This window comes from Caretta caretta, chromosome 3, assembly GCF_965140235.1.
Source record: "Caretta caretta isolate rCarCar2 chromosome 3, rCarCar1.hap1, whole genome shotgun sequence".
NCBI classification, from domain to species: Eukaryota; Metazoa; Chordata; order Testudines; family Cheloniidae; genus Caretta; species Caretta caretta.
In genome coordinates this window covers 199,422,610-199,439,741 of record NC_134208.1, presented here as the reverse complement: position 1 = coordinate 199,439,741, position 17,132 = coordinate 199,422,610, and the positions used below count along the sequence as shown (strand labels likewise).

Below are 17,132 nucleotides of genomic sequence, written 5' to 3'. Positions count from 1 at the left end.
CATAAAGGAAGAGTAGACCAAAATAAAAAAGTCACATGTAAAACAGGGTGCAACCTCCAGGGACTCCTCAGAGGAGACTGCCTAATAGCATGACTGATATCAGGTGGTTTTGTTTTGTTTTGTCTAAGCTTGAAAGATAAAAAATACTTAAAGTTTCCCAAGAGACTTTGGAGGTTATCCTGCATCACTTCTCAAAAGACAAAAGTATTAAGGGACAGGACCATTATTAGTACCTAAAGATATTCAGTATAAAGAACTGCAGAGCTCTAGTTTGCCAGATGCATACTTTTGTGCACAGTATGAGACAGGAATACATCATTCAAAGAACATATTAACCAAGAATACAGAATGAGCCATATACACCACCTTCAAAGATCATATAGAACGAAAAACACTCTCACACTCCATATAATCCTTCCAACAACATATGGCTGAGGTTCTCTGTAGTTTAGGAGGAGATTACACTTATTTTTATTTAGGATGAAAACTAGTAATTTTTAAAGTTCCGTTTTAACTCCTGTTTAATAATCACATTTTTACTCTTCCCAAAGGACGACTATTAAAATTAAAGGAAAAATGTGAAGCTGGGAAGTATTTGAAAATTATATTAGGAATATGATTGTGGTCTGCCACGTGTATGAAATCTAAAGCACCAAAATCTTCTATGGGAGTGTGTAAAACTTTGAGGGCTGGCAAACTCTGTCTAAGGTAATTATTGCTTGAATAATGACTGTAGGAAAACAGATGAACAGACACTCCAATACAATCACTAATTTTGTGCCTAAAAGAAAAAGTGCTAAAAAAACTGGAACCAAATCTAATTGATTTGTTCTGGTATTGGATTTATGTTTAAAGTATTATGATTAAAAGATAACTGAATCATTCCCAAAATATGCTTGCTACAACTGTGTGTGAAAAGTTGTGCCAAAGCTTAAATTTTTAAATTAATTCAAATCTCAGACTTTCCATTTAAAGTCTTCCTACATTAGTCTCTTATCATTTTCATTTTATTTTAAACATCTTAAGATATTTTTTTAAAAAGCAGCCTACAGTACAATAGATCTTAGATAACAGCAAGTCTTGGCAATAGAAATATAGGAACAAAACTAATTCTGAACTAGTCAGGAAATCTTAAAAGTAACATGGTGACTGAAAACTGTCAGTTACACTGTTGGAGGTATGAAAACACTTTTCCGTATGCACAGAGCATGCACTATCCCCGCAGCTTCTACATGCAAAACACTGTGCAGGGACCATCCCTCAAAAATGATGGAGCATTCTTCGTGCTACAAGGTAAGACTTCCTCTGTAACTGCTCCTCCTGACACCTGGGGGCTACTATGGTATCAGGCACTAGAACTTAGAGCAGACAGACAGTAGTTCCACTGGTGGTGCCCAGGCAACACGAAGGAGGAAACAGCCGAATGCAACAGTACAACGAGAAGGTGAAGGAGAACAGGAACAAAAGTCTGAAAGCAGATGGATAGGAGCAGAGGGGGTCAGAGCTAGGAGGCAGATGGATAGAAGAGGACGCTGGGGCAGAAGTGTTTATAACCAATAGATAAAAGAAAAGGAGGACTTGTGGCACCTTAGAGACTAACCAATTTATTTGAGCATGAGCTTTCGTGAGCTACAGCTCACTTCATCGGATGCATACTGTGGAAAGTACAGAAGATCTTTTTATACACACAAAGCATGAAAAAATGAGTGTTTACCACTACAAAAGGTTTTCTCTCCCCCCACCCCACTCTCCTGCTGGTAATAGCTTATCTAAAGTGATCACTCTCCTTATAATGTGTATGATAATCAAGTTGGGCCATTTCCAGCACAAATCCAGGGTTTAACAAAAACGTCGGGGGGGGGGGGGGGAGGGATAGGAAAAAACAAGGGGAAATAGGTTACCTTGCATAATGACTTAGCCACTCCCAGTCTCTATTCAAGCTTAAGTTAATTGCATCCTATTTGCAAATAAATTCCAATTCAAGAGTCTCTCACTGGAGTCTGGTTTTGAAGTTCCCTAACGCCCCTATTCTACTTGCGCTATATTGATGACATCTTCATCATCTGGACCCATGGAAAAGAAGCCCTTGAGGAATTCCACCATGATTTCAACAATTTCCATCCCACCATCAACCTCAGCCTGGTCCAGTCCACACAAGAGATCCACTTCCTGGACACTACAGTGCTAATAAACAATGGTCACATAAACACCACCCTATACTGGAAACCTACTGACCGCTATTCCTACCTACATGCCTCCAGCTTTCACCCTGACCACACCACACGATCCATCGTCTACAGCCAAGCTCTGCGATACAACCGCATTTGCTCCAACCCCTCAGACAGAGACAAACACCTACAAGATCTCTAACAAGCATTCTTACAACTACAATACCCACCTGTGGAAGTCAAGAAACAGATTGATAGAGCCAGAAGAGTTCCCAGAAGTCACCTACTACAGGACAGGCCTAACAAAGAAAATAACAGAACGCCACTAGCCGTCACCTTCAGCCCCCAACTAAAACCCCTCCAACGCATTATTAAGGATCTACAACCTATCCTGAAGGATGACCCAACACTCTCACAAATCTTGGGAGACAGGCCAGTCCTTGCCTACAGACAGCCCCGCAACCTGAAGCGAATACTCACCAGCAACCACACACCACACAACAGAACCACTAACCCAGGAACCTATCTTTGCAACAAAGCCCGTTGCCAACCGTGCCCACATATCTATTCAGGGGACACCATCACAGGGCCTAATAACATCAACCACACTATCAGAGGCTTGTTCACCTGCACATCCACCAATGTGATATATGCCATCGTGTGCCAGCAATGCCCCTCTGCCATGTACACTGGTCAAACTGGTCAGTCTCTACGTAAAAGAATAAATGGACACAAATCAGATGTCAAGAATTAAAACATTCATAAACCAATCGGAGAACACTTCAATCTCTCTGGTCACGCGATTACAGACATGACAGTTGCGATATTACAACAAAAAAACTTCAAATCCAGACTCCAGCGAGAGACTGTTGAATTGGAATTCATTTGCAAATTGGATACAATTAACTTAGGCTTGAATAGAGACTGGGAGTGGCTAAGTCTTTATGCAAGGTAACCTATTTCCCCTTGTTTTTTCCTACCCTTCCCCCCCCCCCCCCCCGACATTCTTGTTAAACCCTGGATTTGTGCTGGAAATGGCCCACCTTGATTATCATACACATTGTAAGGAGAGTGATCACTTTAGATAAGCTATTACCAGCAGGAGAGTGGGGTGGGGGGAGAGAAAACCTTTTGTAGTGGTAAACACCCAATTTTTCATGCATTGTGTGTATAAAAAGATCTTCTACACTTTCCACAGTATGCATCTGATGAAGTGAGCTGTAGCTCACGAAAGCTTATGCTCAAATAAATTGGTTAGTCTCTAAGGTGCCACAAGTACTCCTTTTCTTTTTGCGGATACAGACTAACACGGCTGTTACTCTGAAACCAATAGATATGCTCCCTTCCAGGATTTAAAATTAAAATCAGGATTCCAGAGTCTCAACAGTCCACTTTTGTCAGCAAATAGCTTTGAAACCCATGGGCAAAGTAAGTGCCTCATCCGTTCTAATGGTCCACAGACAAAACAGAAATCTACTACTGCTATCAGTTACTTCATGAGCTCAAGTAGTAGAGGAACTGTGTTTCTAAAGATCCCAATTCCGTTGATGACCCAAGTGGGTGTTAATATGTTTTTTTTGGGATTCTTTTAAGTTAATTGCATCCAAAAACCTATATTAAAACATTAAAAATTGTAAAGTCAAGCGCTCAAAGTGATGAAATGCCAGGGTAATCTTAATTTGCCCCTCTTGTGGGATGCATAATAGAGTCCTTAATTACATGATCACATACTTAAAAAAAAAACAGAAAAAAACAGGACCTGTGCATCATTTAGTGCACAGGATGGATAGTGCTCAAGGTATAAATCAGTATCTAGTGAATGACACTGTTCTCTGTAGGATCCCTGCTTCATTTGTTGCAGAAGTTGGAAGATGTGCAGTGAATGAAGCAAGGGACTGCAAGAAGAAAAAAAGATGGCCGTATGGTTAAAGCAGTTGAATGCCCCTTGGAGAACTGGATTCTATCCTTGTAGTGCCAAGCAAGTCATGTAAACCAATACTGTTGCAGCTAACCACTGTGTTCCTCATTTTCTGGGTGCCCAATTTTAGACACCTGGAGTCAGATTTGCACAAGTGCTAAGTGCTCACAACTGAAACTGAAGTCTACAGGACCTAGGTGTTGAACATAAAGGGCTCTCGAAACTAAGTACCTAGTCAGGTCCTAGGCATCTCAGATTGGGCTCCCAAAGTCAGCAGACATAATTTTGGCTTTAAACTTCAGGATAATACCACTTTGCCTCACACTGATGTCATGAAGATAAATTCAATGCTTGCAAAGCACTCCTATTCTTGTGACAGGACAACAGAAAAGCCCATGAGGAGCTCAGTATTTTATTTAGTGCAGGGTTTAGATGGTGTGTTAAATAGAGCTTGTGGGCACACACTGAATGAGCATCAAACAAAATACTGCATATCCACCTATTCACTGAACACCATTCATCTTGTGCACTGAATGAGGCAAGACAGACAGTATGCGGATATCTAATTAAAGACTACCATAATACAGATCAAGAAAGGCCAGAATGAATCTTATATAATACATGGTTCAAAGCCCTGTAACTGTGCCTTGCAAAGGATCCTTCTTACTCTTCCTGTCCTACCAATTTTCCACAGACAGCTTCAGCCTCTTCGCCTCGAAGTAACTAGAGAGCTCTCCCCTTTGGTGTCAGTCTCATTAATTCCTCTATCCCTATAGGTACTCTTTTTCACTCTCAGAATAGCCTTCCCTAGTGCTCCAGCGAAGGCATAACTCAAAATTCATAGTTATAGAGTCACCGTATTAATTTAATTGAATTTTTGTAGTTACCAGAAATAACTCACATGTTATTTACAAGATAATGTTCTGCATGGAACTGCAGTCTAATATTACAACCTGCGTACTGCAGCTCAGTTACCTGTTTAGGATTCTGTGTATGCATAGAGATTTTTCAAAAATACAATTAAAAAAAATGGGTAGATTTAGCTACTTAAAAACCAATGCCTTGTCTATATTCTACAGAGAGAACACATTCATAACAGTAACAAGCAGTTTCCATTGTGGTTTCTAACACTCCTGGGTTTGAAGGTCGTAACAATATAAAATCCTTTTGAAAATGATATAATAGTTACTGATGCATAAAAATGTTCAGCTCATTTGGATGCTTGATGCCCCAATGAATTAAAAGCCATTCACGATGAAACAACTACATGTATGTACATACTGACACTCTGTGGGTAGTGGAATTATAACATGATGATTCAGATGTGCCATTAAGCCCTTCATCTCAATTAACTATAGGTAGGGATGCACATTTTTAAAGGTAAATATAGGGAGAATTTAAGTCAGGGTAATTGACATTATATCAAACACAAGGAAAATTCATGGACATTTTCTGTAGTTACCAACTTATGCTTTCAAAAGAAGATCTTACTTGTGCATTTATTATTTTATCTGTCAGAAACTTTTCTCAGGCAATGAATTCAGATTATGGACTAAAAAGCAATACAATAGAGATTGCATTTATTAACCAGAAGTGATTCCAGAGTGTATTCAGACTCACATCTGAATCTCTGAGTTACAAAAATAAATTTTGCTATTTATTATTTCTGCTTGTACTCCTATATACGAATACAACTATGGAAGAGGGAGATGGATTCTACTCTGACTCACACGTTGTCAATTAATTAACTTACCATTAGCCAGTCAGGTCCTATCTTCATTTATATTCAATGGGACTGCACAAGTGTAAGCAGAACAGAAACTGGCCTGCAAAGTCTAGCACTGGTGATGATGCAGAAAATACAACTTGGTTTTTAAATGTCAGGTTGAGTTTTGCAGCGCTGATTTATAGTAACATTGCCTTTTACTTGCAAAATGAGAAAATAATCTGATATGGAAAGTCACTAACAAGAAGTCTAAGAAACCGACAACGCCTTTTTTAGCAGCTTCTCATATTACAAACTCCCTTTAAGCTATTGCTCTTTTCCCACTTAAAGTTTCATTTGAGGTTCAGGCTTCTTTCAACACCCATCCTCCTGCGGTCCCAGAAATCTCAGTGTTTTACAAGATAATTCTGCTGTCTCCTCCATTTCAGGTTCATGAAATCCCTGTACTACCCTTCTAGTTGCTCAAGGAAACCTTGAATTTCCTTATCTTCCATAAATTCACGATTTCTGCCTTTATTTGTGTCTCTCTACTGCTCAGATTAGGGTGGGAAGTATAATTTTAAGAGATTTACATGATGATAGAAAAGCCAGGTTACTTTTAAGGGGGATTAAAGGCAGGTTCATAGTACACTCAGTCAGTTTGCAACATTACTGTAGGGTTTTTTCTTTCCGCACTGAAACAGAAATCTTAATTTAGTTGAACCACATTATAAAATTCATTTATCAAGCACTCACCTGTTCTAGGACTACTTCCTACATTCTGAACCTCTGACTGGCTTCTTAAACAGCTTTCGTTTTCTCCTTAAAACTACCAACTGTCAAAATATTTCTTACCACCCTCAAAATTACATTGGTTTGAGATGCAGGCCATGAATAGTTATATTCTATCCTAGACCAGTAACTTTTAAGGTTTAATATTTTACTAACCAGATTGGCTAAAAATTGTTGTTTTGACACAATTTGAAAACTAGGAGCCTACCTTTTCCAATAAAGCTTTTTTATGGGACATAAGATACAAGATCTTTAAATTACATTATGCTTTCTAGAAAAGCCATTTTAAATAATGTTGAGGTCTCTAAAATGTATATGACTTAGAATCACACATGTAGAACTGAAAGGAGCCTTAAAAGGTCAAGTCCAGCCCCCTGCAGTAAGGCTAGACCAAGTAAATCCAGACAAGCGTTTCTCCAACCTGATCTTAAAAACCTTCAATGATGGGGATTTCACAACTTTTATATTACTCTAAGTTATAATTTCCACTACCTTTCCAAATCCTGCATAGTTGTACTCATGGAAACAGCCACTTGGCTTTACAGGTGAAGAGACAAAAAAGTACAATTTAAAACATTTCTAAAATAATTTGCAATAAATTATGCAGCAACATGTTATGGCATGGTGTCATATAGACCCCAACATTTCAAACTTTTCTTGATGTTGAATATGGCCAATGTGTTTCCCAAATATGCACAAACAAACCTAGTAAGTCAGCGTATAGCTTATTTTGTCATTTCTTTCTAAGACTAGATATAGATCAAGAGTGGCCAAACTTACTGGCCCTCCGAGCCGCATACAACAATCTTCAGAAGTTTGAGAGCCAGGGCACATCTGCCGGGGGCTTGGGGCTTCAGCCCTGCAGAAGGCGCTTGACAGGGCTCGGGGCTGAAGCGCCGCTCCTGCTGAAGCCCCAGACCTTGCAGATGCACTCTGCAGAGCAGAAGCCCCAAGACTGCCCCCCTCCCCACTGCACAGAAGCCCCTACCCCAACACCTCACTGCGCAGAAGCCTCTACCCTACCACCCAGCTGCAAGGCAGAGGTCCTGAGCTCCCCACGCCCAAGTCTGATAGGTGAAGAATGGTGGGGGGCTGGGGGCTCTCTGAGACGCACTTTAACGGTAAAAGAGCTGCATGTGGCTTTGTGTGCCACAGTTTGGCCACCCCGATAGACTTTAAAGAGTTTTCCATGTGCTACAATCTGCAAGTGCCACCTTGAAGAACCTTGTTCTCCAAACGGCTTTCTAACCTAGTGACAAGAAAGAATGCTGCCTCTAGGAAGGTATGGCATCTAAAGACACCTCGAGATAGAGCAGTAATTAGGGGAAGTGATCTTCTAAGAAACATAAAAGAGTTCTACTCAACATGTTTGGGGCAGTATTTTAAGACTGAAGTGTGGTTTCTTCTAGTTATATAATAGTCATATGAGAACTTGTTTCCCTGGTTCAGTCATGCAGGAATTAACTTCTTTCCACTTTATGACTTGTTCGCCTTCAACATTTTAGGTAATACAGATCAGTTTTCATGTACAGTCACATGCCTCTTTCATAGTATCATTAACGTCAGTAACTTTATATATAAAAGTGCATTTCCAGATATTTTTGTCAATATCACACTTCAAGGCAAGTACTTTACCCTAATTTATAAAGATTCTAATAGCAATTATTGGAGCAAATCCCTCCAGAAAAAATGGCACAACTCCCTCACCTCCAAAACTATCTGAATCCGCCTTCAGATAAATGCCATTAAATTCAAAAATTGTCGTCTCTGATCCAAGGACACTGGCAGAAATAAATTTTTTGAAAGATATACCATTTATTTTAAAAGCCAGCTACACTATTCGAGTAAAACATTTTTCAGAAATTCCTACTTCAAAGAAGTAGTGCTATGCAGAAAAGGATTAGACCATAGGCAGATTAACAAGTAAACAGATGTCTACAGAAACTCAATTGTTTACACTAGTGTGCCAATTTAAATTCACTGCATGCCTGAAAGCATTTAATATTTTGTAGTATTACAAAAAGCTTATTGGTGGGCCTTATTCTCCCACCAACATGTGTTCCTGGATTTGTTTTTAATACATTAATTAATTTTAAGCAGGTAAACAAATATAGAATAACTGGGTACAGAAAATGAACCCCAACTAGAGCAATCTAAAAAAACCTAAACACATGCACAATTTTGGTGAAACAGTCTGAACAGGCCAACTGAACTGTGGCTGAGCATTTCTTTCATCTTTCAGGCAGTTTCAAGTTATGAAATCAGCACTGATTAATTCATTATTAGAGACAAACAAGATTTTTTTAGTCTTACCATATTTTTCACTTTCAAATGGGTGGAAAAGTTATGATTCTAAGACATACAGAAACTATTTGAGAAAAATCTACAAGAATGAAACAGCAAACACCTAAGAAAAACTGGCAAGAGGCACAAACTAGACAAAACACTACAGCTGAGGAATTGTGCTCAATCATTGTTTACTTCCATTTTCCCCCACTATAACCCATCTGGATTTTTAATGCTAAGAAATAAGAAAACACTGTTCATAGTTTCGATTGCTACACCTCAATAAGCTGGCCAGTAAAAATACTGCAATTTTTTCCAAGCGAGAAAAGAAAAAAGAAACAGCTGAAGTGCCAGATAAATTTACCTGGAACCCATTTAATCTCCATTTCCATATCATTTTCTTCCCGTTTCTTCTCTTTTTCTTGGATACTCTGCAAGAGTTCTCTGTATCTGGCAATTTGCTCTTCATCATCCTTCTGGCTTTTCTTGGGTTTGTCATCTTCTGTTTCATGGGCTACATCACCACCTTAAAAAAAACAAACAAAAAAACAGACAAACACTAAAGCAAACACTATTGTGGAAAATCTCAGGATATTATGAATGAATATTTGAAGGCAACACAGCTAAGATAAGCAAACGATTTCTGGTAGAACAGTGGGGACAATCCATCTCATCATCATGAATCAATTCCTCGCTTTAAAAGATCAAATAAGAAAATGGAGAGGATACGGGAAAACTGGATAGCAGAAGGAACTAATGATAGGTGCAGAGTTCTTCACCCCTACTGTAGGTCACTAGTTTCTGAAACCATCACAGCATATTACTAACTAAAAATCAATACTTAGTATTGGTAAAGCACTTTGAAAATGTAAATGCAGTATAAATACTAACTAAACAATTACCACAATATTCCTGTGAGGCAGATAAATACTAATTCCTACTTTCTTAACTTTGGTTTGTCGCCTCAATTTTAAAATGACATGCCCCTATAGAGGGGAGCCAGAACTGGAAGTCAGGAGTTCGTAACGTATAGGTCTTTGCTCAATTCACTACATCACTGACTGCAAGACACTGACAGGTGAAGGAGCCAAAAGCAACGTACCTATTTTTCCTGGCATGTGCATATGCAAATAAATATGCAAGAGGAGGAAACTAATTATATATATATTAGTTCTAGCACTTTACTACCCTTCATAGGTTTGAAGTAAGCCTTTCCCTATATGCAACATACAGCAGGTCAGATGTGGTACTGTGTGATTTGTCACACTTTCCTTGTCACACTCCTCCGTGCCATACATTTTGGTACTCTGTAGTACTCATTACTTAGCCAGGCATTGGCTACTGATTTTTAGCAGCAGGCTTTTCCCTATCTCAGTTTGCAGCCATCTGAATGCTGAAATGTATTGTGCAGGAAGTGTTAGTTGTGATTGCTGAATGGGCATAAGTACTGTAACGGTACAGTGGGGGATTATTTTGCACACAGAGTGTACCAAAAGAGTTACAATTTGATTTATGATTTTTGTAAAACCCTATGTGAGATATTAGACATCCATAACTTTTTTAAAATGCTGCAGTTACTTCAAGCTGCACTTCCCTGCAGAGGCAAATCTGATGGGTAGCACTGTCCATATATGCAGATCAGGATCACTGTTGCCTGCTATTCAAGAGGAAGGGTTCACACACTGAGTACAGTGATGCAGCTGCTCTTTACTTCAAGGCTAGAGATCGTGAAACTGATGCTGTTGCTCTACTCTTCTACTGTTCACACCAAGAAGTGTTGTTCCCTGGTTGGGAGGACTGCAGACAAAGCAGACCCTTAACTTGGCTGCTGTTGTCCGCTTTGTCTAGCAGCAGCTAGAAACTGATCTCTGGGGACCCTGCTAATGGGTCTGGAAAGGGGCCAGGAGAGGAGTGTCTCCTTAGGAAGCAAGAAAAATTTGTGTGCGTGCGTGCCTGGAGTCCTGACTTCAGGGGAAAGGGAAATTCTTTCTTGGGGGCATGGAGAATGGACAGCTCTACTCTGCTGAAAGAAAGTGTCCTCATGGTCAAAGAGATTGCCTTTAAATTTTCCATGGCATTAGTTACTGATTTTTAGCACTAGGGCTATTTCTGTGAGAACCATTCATGAGTCAGTCCTCTTCCACTACTTGGTTCAGCTGATGAAGGCAGACTTTTAGAATTCAGATTTTGACATTGGTTTGGATACGGTTTTCATTTTGTTGATTTTTTTCAAAGTACGTTACCTAAGGCGGCAAAATTAAATGGTCATGGTAATGGAAATGATTTTCCACCTTCAAACAGCAAAGAATTATGTTTTCTTTGCTCAGGGTGCAGAGTTCCTAAAACATTCAGTGTTCAACATCACTTTCAAAAACTCTGTAAGACTCTTCATTCGCTTAGAGAAGAACAAAAAGAACATTTGACAAAAGCTGCTGGGAGGCCAGAATCAGGTGAATGCGTGTGCGAAGTTTGTTCATAGTTCAAATAGTCTTGCTGGTAGTTTTCAAGGGTCATGCTGTACTGCACAGCATGATAAACCACTTTCTGATTTTGATTAAGGATACTGGTTTTTTGTGCCAATAGTTTGTTCAAAGATTTTAGACAAAAAGTGAAATAAAGAATGCCTTGCACAGAAAGACAATTAAAGACAAAGTTCGAACATATGAATGAAAAGTAAGTAAGCAACTGAAAATTGCTAAAAACTGTAGATATATTCCGATTTTGTTTAGATGACAGTACCAACTTAAATTCTTTTGTACGATTGGCCACTGTGTGGAATTGATTCATCTATTGATATAGGCAGGAATGTCACAAAGAAAGATATTTCCAGAGCAGCGGTTCAAATTGTGAATTCTATCATTTTAAGAGCTCTTAACTAAGCAAGTTAAACATTTAGATGTAGAGAGTCTCAACATGCAGGATTGCTGATTTATAGCAGTGTCAGATGATTAAATTAAGGCCATATTCTTGGAATCATGGAAAGTTTGGAAGAAGTCAGTTTATTCTTAGATCAAAAGGGACAAGATTATCCTGAACTGGCAATAGCAGAGTGACTCGATGCTTTTTGCTGGCCTCACTCAATATGCCCACGAGCCAAATATAAAACTTCAAGATTCAGAGCGACAGCAAACATCACATTTGACACCAAAACTTATTAAAAGAAGCTGGAAACATTCAAGACATGGATGACGGAAAGCTAAAATACTTCCCTTTGTTGAGAAAACATCTGGAAAATTCAGCAACTTTTGTGGATATCATCGGCAACATCATAGAAATTTACCAATCAGATACAATTGAGAAGACACTGGAAATTTATGCAGGATGGTTTAAGTTCTGACAGATAGAAAATAAGTTACAATTCAAACCGCCACACAAACTGTTAGGAACTCTACTACACAGATCCTGAGTGGCTAGACTGAGAGGCAGCTCACTGCATTCCAGGAGAATGCTATCTGAAAAACAAAGTTTGTTGACTTCAATTCTCAGCTGACAAATACTGACCATGGAAGGACTGAAGAAAAACTCCTGAAAACAGTTTTTGTGAGCTTGGAAAACACTGCCATATTCTTTTTTTTCTATAAAAGACTAGCTGTAGCTTTGCTGATGACCATTCAGTTCAACGAACTTGTGTTAACTATCTTCAACAATTAACTGCCAACTCTAACATCAGAAATTGACTATCAAATGATATAGGTAGAACATACACAACACTGTAAAGAAAACACAAGCCTTTAATGAATAGCTGACTGTCAAAATGCAACAGCAGGAATCCCATGACCGCTATCTCTTCCCCTCTGGGATGTCATGTGTTGAAAATACTATGTTTACAATTTCTTGGCATGTAATGCATAAAATGTTTGCCATCACTGCACTAGACCTCTCTTCCCATCCCCCACAGGTACTAGATTGGTGTCCAAAGTGAAATAATTTAATTAGGCCCCTAGGAAATCTGCCTTATCGAGAATGCAGATGGAATCACAGAATCAAAACATTCATGTGGAATCCTGCTCTCTCCCCGCACTAGGACCGCAGCAGCGGGCAGGCAGGATGGGTTCCATGGGTGAGCTAGTGCAGCCCCACTTAGAGACAAGCTGCTGTGGATCTGGAGCCTTCTGCTCTGCTGTCCTGCACAGAGCTGGGGGTGTGGTGTAAGCTGATGTTGGAGTGTCCCCCTTCTCCCGCCAGTGTACCTGCTCTCCACTGACCTGCAGTGGGTGGACAGGAAGACATCTGCCTGTGCATCGGCCTCTGGCTCAGGAGTGATTGCTACTGGCTGAAGAAGCGTTCAGGCTGGTGAATGCTCTGCTTAAAGAGACAACATGCTGACAACACACACACACACACACACACACACTCCCCTGTGACACTCTCCACCTCAAAGTAGCACCCTGGATCCTCCATATTCACCACTGTCATCATGACTGTCACATGATATGTTTTGTACAAAGTATGCCTTTTGAGGTATCATTTTAAAGTCTTGATCTATTGAACACTAATATCCTGCTGAATTGGATGTACTACCACTGCATGTGAAGTTACTTGCTTTTTGTGTTACTGAAACATGTTGGGAGAGGCCCACAGCCAGCCTTTCAGCTGCAACAAAGGAGGGCCAGAGAGGTGTTAATGGCCCATCAAGAAAAGAATCCACTAATTCAGAGACTTCTCAGGGAAGGCAGGTACACTATGGAGGCAGCCTAACCCATAACACGGCAAGGATATTTCTAGCAGCTGGCCTCTCTCCCTCCCTGCCCACTCCATCTCAACAGCTGGAAGACTGTCTGGAAGGCAAAGACTTGGAACCAGAGAGATTGGTCCAATGCTGGAAGGGGTCCAGTCTGTGTATTGAGGAACTGTAAGCTGTCTATAACATCTGTTAGTGTTAGAAACTGATTCAAATCTTGCTTAGTCTGTTAAAGTTAGAATTTAAACTGTGCATTTATTTTTATTTCTTAGGCACCCCGAACTCAGATCTCTATGCCTGCTATTTATAATCATTTAAAATCTGTCTGTCTGTAGTTAATAAATCTGTTTTATATTTTATCTAAAACAGTGTGGTTTTGGTTGAAGTGCTATGGGAATCTCAGCTCAGGTTAACAAGAGCTATTGCACATCCATTACCCTTTTGTCAGAGTGGTGAACTAAGAAATGATCTTACACCAGTCAGGCTTCTGACCAGTGGAAGTTAGTACAGTTCTGGGGTGTAGTCTTGTCCCTCCCCAGCTGGAGCTAGGAGCTCCCTTTGCCGGGGCACTCCCAGCAACACAGGGAAGATCAGACATCTCCACAAGTCTCTTCCAGCTGCAGGAACCTCTTGGGCTGCTATCCAGTCCCAGAGAGCTCCCTGTAGCAGAGGCAGGCACCCAGAGGTGGGTCTGGTCTCCTCCAGTCTTTGCCCAGAGCAGCTGTGTAGCAGATGGACAAGTCCTGTCCCTCCCCTACCCAGCCAGAGCTAGGAGCCCCCTTTGCTGAGGCACTCCTAGGAACAAGGGGGCATCGGATTTCACAGGGAAGGGCTTATTTCATGGTCCGTGATGCGTTTTTCATGGCCATGAAATTGGTAGGGTCCCAAAAATAACACATAAAAGGTCTTCTTGTCATTGTTCTGCATGAAACTCTACTGAAATGAAATTTCTCCTGAACTCAGTGACCATTTTGAACAACAAGAGATGGACACGTATGTCCCAAAAGTAAGCCTCCTTGGTTCATGGATCCTGTTTGTAATTTAAAATATCTTTAAATCAGAAAAAAAAAGTATATTAATTGCACAGTAACATAATAGGTAGCATTATGATTAGCTTCTGGAGGGAACAAGAGAACCAATTTTAGATTATTAGATGCAAGGAACTAAGGCAAGCCTTACCAGAAGAGGTTCAGGCCCAAATACATGGTATACGTTTACAAAAAAGATGGGTTAAGAAGGGTTTGTAAACCACCAAAATACAAACTCCTAAATACAAGTGCTCACATTCCTCCTTACAACGGAATAGTGAAAAACATTTTTAAGGACTGGCTCCACCTTGTCTTGTACTGAATTTAGATTAAAAGCTAATAAATGCCAGTAGTTTAGTCTATAGATTTTTGTCTGAACTTATTATAGGCGTTAGTAGTGAACCTTATATTCAGGCTAACACTTTTCATTATAAAGATTCCTCCAAACTTTTTTTTTTTTTTTTGTTGCAAAGCTCTAATGCCTTTATTGTTTGCAGCAAGCCTCTTCAATTTCACAGGGAAACTCAGGTTAGAAAAGTGCCATTCCTTCATCCCATGTAATTACATTAAAAGTTCAGCTGATTTATAAACTGTTAAAGTCATTAATTCCCATCACTCGCTTTTCCTCTGGAAGATGTTGGCAGCATGCCAAAATAACTGAACATGAACATTCTAAAGAGGTGAGCCCACATTACTACCATCAAAGCAGCAGGAACAACAGTACACCGTACTGTGTACACCTGGGAGCTGCTAGGGTAACCCTAGTGGATATGGGGGTAGGGAGCCAACCTAAATAACCTCCTGTTTAATACAGTTCAGAAATATACATTGTTAAATTACACATTAATCCAATTTTGTTGTATATCATTGTCCAGTTGTACCTAACAAGTGTAAATGCATACAAATGTGACTAGATTTTCTTTTGAAACTGGTCATTTATAAGAAGTTGGGTGTACTGTAGTTTAATTTATGATAAAACCATATTTATAACTTCAGTAGTTCTAAAAGTAAAAATATAATTTAAAAAGTTACCCTCAAATTTAAAGGGCTAGACAAAGTTTATTGATTCACAAGGATTTTCAAGCTGAAAATAGGTAGAGAAAGGAAATTGTCTGGATTTTATATCTTTAAATATAATTATCAATAAAATTAAAATGTGTAGATTAAAAAAGTTGCATTCACTCTTCAGTGCTACTGATAAACATCATCTATATTTGCGCACATCAGCCATTGGTGGTAGAGCACAAAACAAATCCTCTGCCTCCATCATATTAGGCATGAATACTGCAGTATATGCCACTCCCTATGCAGATCCCTGCTGCAGTCAATGGGCTCTCCACAGAAGTCTACCCATGCAGAGACTGGTACAATATAGGATTAAGCTCATCACAACTCCTTTCTACAGTAGTCTGTTTTGGTCTAGTAATTTGTTTGAAAGAATTAAGCAGTAGGATGAGAGGAGAAGAGAGAATATTTTCTTATCTCTAGTGAGGTGTTATAAAACAACAGAACAAAGAAATTAACTACACAAATTGTATTGTTACGAGAGAACTGGAGTTGACATAACTGCAGCCATTTTGCATGCTCAGCCACATTAACTAAAAGCGAGACCACCACGCAGTCAAGAATAGTTTGGTCTTTGCCTAAGCAGACAAAACAGCTGTAGTGTTGCGAATAAGGATAGATAAAATGACAGATCCATGAAAACGGGAGGAAGTGTCGATAGCTGACCTTGGACCTGCGTGTCTAGGACCATGAGTAGTTGTTTTTTTGCTGGGAGTCGCTCTGCTGATAAGTAGAATTATGAGTTATTTGCTGATGCCAAGGAAATTGTTAGTCCACAGTTTACTGTGAGTTATGTGCTTTGTTTTGAGCAACCTATAAGAGAGATTAATTAGAATGTGTAATTTGGAGAAGTTCGGAAACAGATTTCAACCAGTTAAGAGACTGACATCCAACTCCCAAGCAGTAAGGAGGAAGGCTGGCCACCAGAAACCTGCTGCTGACCACTGATATCATCTCAGACTTTGGGTAACTATATCTGGGGTATTTCAGATGTGTGCTTTAGACTCAATAAAAACAAGGCGTTTTGGTTACCAATCACTTATCAGATGGAGGAGCTGTGTCCCCACTGATTTATGTTTTGAAACCACCTGGAAAACAAAGACTAGTTATCATAGTTTTGAGTTCAGAAAACTCCAGGTAATGGTGTGCCTAATTTGGAGCGTCCTTAAAAATAGCCAAACTGATCACTGTGGTTCCTGCCCAAAATAGCAATTAAGCGCTAGATTTTAATTCACAGTACAAAGTGAATTAGTGACTGGAACATATTACCTCAAATAAAGAAAGATACAGGAGCAAAATAGTGGAGATATTTTGTGCTATGAACCAGAACATACAAGGTCACTGAAATGCTTGACATTACACAAATGTTTTATGACAGCAATGCCAACAGCCATGGCAGACATTGTTTACTTTAAAAATTCCATATAAAAGCAGATTCGGATGGGGTAAAAGAAACACTATTTATAAATAAAATACTTCTATAAGTTAA

At 39.5% G+C, this 17,132-nt stretch overlaps 1 protein-coding gene across 2 annotated transcripts in view; it reads right to left on the bottom strand.

The window, feature by feature from the left end:
• The window catches only part of ESF1 (ESF1 nucleolar pre-rRNA processing protein), a 68,851-nt gene that overhangs the window by 27,700 nt on the left and 24,019 nt on the right, over positions 1–17,132 (bottom strand). For both annotated transcript variants that reach the window (XM_048842600.2, XM_048842599.2), the window contains one exon: positions 9,234–9,395. In XM_048842600.2, coding sequence (XP_048698557.2) covers positions 9,234–9,395 — 162 coding nt within the window. The remainder of the gene's footprint in view (positions 1–9,233; positions 9,396–17,132) is intronic.